Below are 7,576 nucleotides of genomic sequence, written 5' to 3'. Positions count from 1 at the left end.
TGAAAGGATGACGAACATGATCAAAACTCAATTTCCAATCTATCAAATTTATACAGAACAATGTGCAGTTCATGCTTGCATCAACCTGTAATAGTACAAATTTTTTATGATTCAAAAAAAAAAAAAAAAAAAAAAACCTAGAGTTACAGTAACCCTTTGGCATCAAATTCACAAACAAAACCCTACAACTACACTAACCCTTTAACACCAAAACTAAAAAAATCCTTTACATATTAAAATTACAATTAACAATATGATCAGAATATGATCAGAATAATTAAATCGTCGATGCATATGATCTGAATAATCAAATCATCTATATCGATTGGATTAAAATCAAATCAATAAACAGATTCATCAAAACTAATCTAAATTCAAATTAAACAGATTGATCAAAATCTGATTACCTTGTGCGAATTCGATATTGATGACTGAAGAATCGATTTGTTTGGCGATGGATGGAGGATTGGATGAAGAATCGATTTAGGGTTTTTTGGTTGATTAACTGAGTGTTACTGATTTGAGATGAGAGAGTTTTGAAGGGTTGAAGAAGACTGTGTAGCTTGCAAATGAATTTGAGATGGATCGATCCCTAATTTTAGGGCTAAACCCCGTACGTTTTTTAGTTTTGAAGGCTAATTTTGTCTGATTACCTCGATTGTCACGTGATTAAGGGTTGATTTTGAAATGAATGGCTGTGATTAGAGGTGGTTAAAAGTTTGGATGGCTAGGATTTAATATTGATAGATTTTTCACTCAATTGCGTGTTTATTTAAGTATAAGAGAGATGACTCACGATCCATTTGCTTGAATTTTATGGGAGGTGGGACGTTAAAGTATCGAATGATTGACGAGTTTTTAGCGAAGTGCTCTAAAACTAATTTATATGTCTACCATCCATCTCTTTTAAAACATGATACTCCGTAATACAAATGTGACATTGATCTAAAATATATTTAGCCCAAATACAATGTATTAAGGCCCAAATAAAAAAAAACCCAACTGGACCGTCACGTGCCACTAACAACCACCCTAACGTGCAATGTCATATAATCCTCACACTTTTAACGGCCAAAACCCTAACATCCAAACGTTTTCATAAAAATCCACAAAATTGTCGAACTTAAAGGACTCACCTTTCGTTCTTCTTCATCGTCCGATCAGCTTCACACGTGTGAATCAACGGCCAGATTTCATCCCGCCGTATCACTATTTAAACACATTCACGGGCCTGTTTGCCATTACGTTGAATTGATGAATCAATAGACATCATGGAGACAGAGCTAATTGAGTTATTTGAGACGGTGAAAAAATCGGCGGATGCCGCGGCGTCGATTGGCGGTGGTAGCGCGCTTGAGGAAGATCGGTGCGTTGATGCTTTGAATTTGTTGAAGAAATTTCCCGTTAGTTATCAAGTTCTCGTTTCTACGCAGGTAGATTTAGTTTTTAATTTAAATTTTAATAAATTTCGTTGTGAATGCAAATGCGACTGTGTTTGATTTTTGATGACTTTTATTGAATATATTAACAAATTAGTGATTATACACATGCAGTTATAAATATATTTAGGATATTATCGGATTAAATATGATGATATTGTTGAATATGAGTAATTGATTAATTATGTTCATAAATTATGATTTTACATGCAATTATTAATATAAATAAATAGGATTTTTTTGGTTTGTATATGATAAATTTGTTAATTTTTTAATGAATTTCATTGATTACATTTAAAAAGTTAGTGAATTTACCTGCAATCAGATATATAATCACTTAATTAGGATCGTTTTGGTGTAAATATGATTAATTTCTTAGATTCTTAGTGAATTTCATCTATATTGATATTAAGTTAATCATTAGTTATAAATTATAATTTGAATTAGAATATCATGAGTTGATGTGAATGTATGTGATTGTGGGTTTGTTTGTTGATGAATTATAACTGAATTTTCGATATATGTTATATGTTATCTGCTTTATAGGATATTAGTTGAGATTAAGATTAAGAAATATGAGTTAAATGTTGAGAAAGATAAATAGAACTGTCAAGACTTTTGATATGTAGTTGATTAGCATGTTATCAAATTGGAACAATGTACGAAAAAGGTATCTGAGTAAGAACGACTAACTGGCTATGTTATTGGCAAAGTTACTTTACTTTTTTATTTTTTTTTGGCAAAAAAAACTAAAACTCATATAGAAACGAGGTCGTTCCCAAAACATAGGAAAACAAAAGAAATAAGGGAAGCGGACGCTCGCGCAACCATCTAAAATAAAAAGACTATAAAAATAAACAACGAGCTTCCCCTAACTACCCGAAATAATCTTAAAACAAACCAAACAAATCTAAGCCAACCAACATCTAAACTAAGCAATCTAACTAGAAATCAACAAAAAAGGACAACAAAGGCTCACGAGACAAAACCCAAGATCTCAACCTCTAGGTCCCGCTCTCTTCAACTTACCATTAACCTTTTCTTTCAAAGTGTTCTTCCTGGAACGATTCTCTTTCTTGTGTTTATCTTTTGTGTTTATCTTGTAAGATAACATATTGGCGGTTCCATCACCCGACGCACTCTCCCCGGCCAAACGTGTTATCATATCATCAAAAGTCTCAAAAGCCTCTGTGGACATATTCCCCATCCCGTTTGCCGATAAACTACCGCCTTTTCCCCCATGAGCACCATAAACAAGTTTTGGATCGTGTCCCCGTAATCCAAGTCATAGGTATGATCTCTATGCTTAAAAGTGTCGGAAGTGGAAACCACATACACCTTTTTTCTTGACCACGGATTAGCTTCTCTAAGTAAACTCCTTAAAACATCTTTATTCAAAACGTCACTCTTTACAAAAACCATCACACGAGGGTACATCGCAATCGTAATAACATCTTCCACTACGACCAATCAAAATCGGTAGGGGGACTATCTTCATTCGTTTCTAAGTTACGTTTAGCCGACAACCCTTCTTTCTTTTCCTTCTCCTTTTTCAAACGGGCCAATCTAGCCGCAAACGTTGTGTCATCATCATTTGACTCCGAATCACCTTTAGACACGGACACATTGTCAACCGAATCAGATGACACCCTATCAACATCAATAAACGAACTAGGCCCAACATGCTGAGTCGGCCCAAGATGAGAAACAGCGGGCTTCGACCTGCTAGATACTTTGGAATTTGGCCCATCGACACATTGAACAATAGATACTAGCCCGACATTAACAGAACCATGGTGAGAAACAGTGGACTTCATCCCAGAGTTAACAGTGGGTTTTGGCCCGCTAGAAGCATTAGAGATCGGTTCATCGGCACATTGAACAGCAGATCCAGGCCCGAATCCAAAAAATCTCGAAGTACCAGGTGAAATTCGATCAAAATTCACGTTATATAAAGAACCAAATTTCAAAGGGGACACTTGAGCAAACTTGGCCGGAATCCCGGTAATTTCGAGCCAAGCAAACCGAAAGAAACTCTCGGCCATCACATCAAATGGGGTAATCAACACAAAGTCATTAGAGACTGAATTAATAAGGCTGTTAAAACTCTCTTGATATCCCCAACACAATAAGGCTTAATAAGGCTGTTAAAACTCCTTTAATAAGGCCCATATCCCCAAAATTGAGAAAGATAATTTAAAAAATCTTTGGCGTTAAAAATCTTTTGTTATCTTAGTTTTTAAAGTTACTTTACTTGATTGATTTTGAAACAGAGTGATTACTGTATGGATAACTGACTGCTGCTGTTTGACCCGGTGTTTATTCATACAAAGTTTATATAATTATATGCAGCTGTTAATGGAATGTTGTTATTTTCAGGTGGGGAAACGACTTCGTCAATTAACAAAACATCCAAGAAAGAAGATACAGTCACTTGCTTCTGAACTGGTTGAGATTTGGAAAGGCATAATTGTTGAGGAAACATCAAAGAACAAGAAAAATGGAAACTTGGAGATCAAAGAATCCCCCAAGTCTGAGAATGGATCACAAGGATCACAGATGTCAGAAAAGAAATATCAAAGGACCAATTCTGTCAATTCTGTGAAAGTTGAGAAAAGTGGTCAAAAGAGTAATGCTGTCAAGGTCGAAAAGGGACCCACAACAAACGATGTTGCTCCACCGAAGCTGAATTCTCTTGTTTTATGTAAAGATCCTGTACGTGACAAGATTCGTGAACTACTTGCAGAAGCATTATGTAAAGTTTCTGGGGAGATCAGTGAGGAATTAAGGGATAAAGTGACTGCCTGTGACCCTTACAGGGTTGCTGTATCTGTTGAATCTGCAATGTTTGAAAAATGGGGAAAGTCCAGTGGGACCCAGAAGTTTAAGTACAGATCCATAATGTTTAATGTTAAGGATCCAAAAAATCCTGATTTTAGAAGAAAGATACTTCTTGGGCATTTGAAACCCGAGAGGATACTGGAGTTAACTCCTGAAGAAATGGCGAGTGATGAAAGGCAAAAGCAGAATGTGAAGATAAAAGAGAAGGCTTTATTTGATTGTGAACGTGGTGGCCCACCAAAAGCCACGACTGATCAGTTTAGGTGTGGTCGATGTGGTAAAAGGAAGTGCACTTATTATCAGTTGCAGACTCGGAGTGCTGATGAACCTATGACGACGTTTGTAACGTGTGTTAACTGTGATAATCATTGGAAGTTTTGCTAAGGGATTCGAGGTGTTAGTCAGTTAGTAAAGGTACGCTTGTGATGAGCTTCTGATGGTTCCATATATGTAACAATGGTTAGATTTAGGTCAGCTTAAGCACCAAGAGTTTATGGTTGCATTTTTATTTTATTTTATAAGTGGGAGTTTGTTTAGGTTTTGTTATTGTTGCTGCTAGAAGTAGAGTTTATTTATGTGTTTTATTTTTATTTTTTAAATTTTTGTTGGTAATGTAGGAGTGCATCCGTGGCTTGATATGTATGAGGCCTTGTGGATGTAGCCTAGGGTTTATTATCTTAAAAACTCTTTAAGTTTAATTCTTGACTTACCTGTTACTTTCCTTTTAGAAATATGTTTTCTAGTGGTCTTTAATTCTGTTAATCTGTATGCTTCAATGAGGATCTTCTGTTTTCGTAATCATTGTACTCGTTTGCTTTTAGTTTTTTGATTTTGTTTCGGTTTAGTTTAAATGAGGCTCGGTATAGATAGTTCGTTAGTTAGCCGCTTTCTAAGTATGCGTCTCATCGGGTCCTATTTTGTTCTCGTTATTTTCGCCAAAAAAAAAAAAAATTTTAATCATGATCTTCTTTTGATTCTGAAACCTGATTGAGTTTCTACAATATTGATTTCTAGCTTTCCAATCAATTTTTAGGAAATTTAAACATATCCAGAAACATCTTAGGATGCAGAATAGGTTAGGAGTTTTCTAATAACCTTTCATCTAGTTATAAAGCATCATATCATTAGCGAATTGAAGGCGATATATTCGAATTTTATTCTTTCCAACATTGGTGCCTGAAAATATATTTTTATTTTGTTCTTTTACAATTGTGACCTGAAGTGCTTCCACAGCTTCCGCCATCAAAATGAACAACCTTAACAAAGCCTTTCTTTCTCTTCGAACTCGAGATCCAAATTCCAATTGCATCATTATCATATCCAAGGAATTCTAGTTTAGATGATCAAAAGCTTTTTCAAAATCTACTTTTACTATCAAACATTTTTTATTATTATTTTGGTGGTCCAACTAAATATACTCCGTATATCATATACAAATAGTTGATAGTCAATCATTTGGCTACCTTTTATAGTTTAATGTATGTCGATTGCACGTCACTATAATTTGATGAGATCACACACATTATTCTATTTGCGAGAATCTTTACAATGATTTTGTGATCGTTTGTTTTTTCTTATTAAGTCCTGAATCTGAACGGTTATATGATGTCTGTGAGGAATAAGCGATGAATAAATAATTAGTGTTTGTTTTATGTGCTGAAAAATTGTCTGAACAATTAAAATTACTAAACTAACCCTACATGTGAGCAGTTATTAAAAAGTAAGAACTTAAATGGAAATTCAAACTTAATTCATTTTTTTTATTAAAACGCGTCTGATATTGCTCAAAATAGACATATCATTAGTCGCAATATCAAGTCATTTTCATTGTTTTACATTTTTATTTGTATTATTTCCTTGTATATTTCATTGTATTGTAATTAAGCATAGAATCATTGTATACTTGAAGAAATATTGAAGATAATGAATGAAACAACTCAAAGATCAAAACCAGAACAAGAAACGAAGAAACAAAAACGTGCACCATGGGTGTGCACTCCGCGCACGACCAATTTTGATCAGAAAGTTGCTTAAACAAAACATAAATGCGCACCGCGCAAAATTAAAGTGTGCACTCCGCGCACTACAGTGCGCACCGCGCACATCCTCCGCGCACGATCCCCTTTTTCGTCTGTAAAGTAGATCTGAGACGTGTAATCGAGCTGTAAAGTAAAAGGTGGTAGGTGGCTAGTGCGCCCCGCGCACCTACTTTTGTGCGCGCCGCGCACGCTGGCTTTTCCAGCTATATTCTTCCTTTTTAAGCCCCTTTCCAGCTTCATTCTTCAGACACCATTACACAGTCATTTTTAGAGGCAGAGGTTACGATTCAAGGTGATCCTTGGAGTAATCCAGGATCACCTAATCCATCATTTCAATCCGGATTCAAGAATCATCAGGATCATCATCCAAGATTCATATCAAAGGTCGATTCTTGTTATCACAATGAATTCTATCTTTATTTCCAGTTTGTTATTGTCTTTAAATATGATTGTTAGCTAGTTCTTTTTATGCTTGTCTAGATTAATAACTGAGATGTTGATTGTTACTTTGGTTGATTGATTGTTCTTATGTATGATAGTTTGATGTTTGAATACAAGAACCATTCTTGTTAAGTTTAATCTTTTCGATTCAATTAGTTAGTATACTTGTTCAACTAAGAAACACCATCTTGTTGATTTAGTATATTGATTTGCACCTAGTGACAAGTGTTTGCCCGTCTTTTACCAAAAGGGGTAAGTTGCGTCCAAACGATTAATCTATATAGGAATGTAAGAACGACTCTTGTAGATACTTTCGGATAGCTTATTTGATATGTGTAGTTGTCTAGGTAAACGATCAATTCCCTAGAATCTGTTATACATATTTTCACTACTCAATTCCATATAGCTAATAGGTGTTAGAAATTTGCCTTATCTAGTGACGTTTATAGGGATCCTATTACTACACTTAATTGATTACTTGGGTTGGGTGAATTGAGCATTTAACTGGACCAAGGGAATGAACTAAGCTAATCCATTAGTTGACATAGGAGTGGATCATGATCAACACATCATTGGCATGATCATCATTCAAGTCTTTAGACTAGTTGAATTAATTGATTACAAATAGGAGGTCTTAGATGACAAGAACATCACTTGCGTCGTGTAATCCCGTTTGAGTGTTTGCGCAAGACTACTCTTGGTAAATCGATTAATTAGTTCTCGTGCACAGTCAATCAATCCGGTCTTAATCCTAAAATAACAATCAACAATCGAGGGTAAAAAGTCTAGACGAGCATATTTGTTTAATTTGATATA

The 7,576-nt window shown here is 35.0% G+C and overlaps 1 protein-coding gene across 1 annotated transcript; it reads left to right on the top strand.

The window, feature by feature from the left end:
- The first annotated feature begins 1,097 nt into the window (after positions 1 to 1,097).
- Positions 1,098 to 4,978, top strand: LOC139866767 (transcription elongation factor TFIIS-like). The gene is made up of 2 exons (XM_071855056.1): positions 1,098 to 1,433; positions 3,819 to 4,978. The coding sequence occupies exons 1-2, from the start codon at positions 1,272 to 1,274 to the stop codon at positions 4,662 to 4,664; spliced, it is 1,008 nt and encodes a 335-aa protein (XP_071711157.1). The 5' UTR covers positions 1,098 to 1,271; the 3' UTR covers positions 4,665 to 4,978.
- The last annotated feature ends 2,598 nt before the right edge of the window (positions 4,979 to 7,576 follow it).

The sequence above is a fragment of the Rutidosis leptorrhynchoides genome, chromosome 9 (assembly GCF_046630445.1).
Source record: "Rutidosis leptorrhynchoides isolate AG116_Rl617_1_P2 chromosome 9, CSIRO_AGI_Rlap_v1, whole genome shotgun sequence".
Taxonomy (NCBI): domain Eukaryota; kingdom Viridiplantae; phylum Streptophyta; class Magnoliopsida; order Asterales; family Asteraceae; genus Rutidosis; species Rutidosis leptorrhynchoides.
This window is presented reverse-complemented; position numbering and strand designations above follow the sequence as displayed.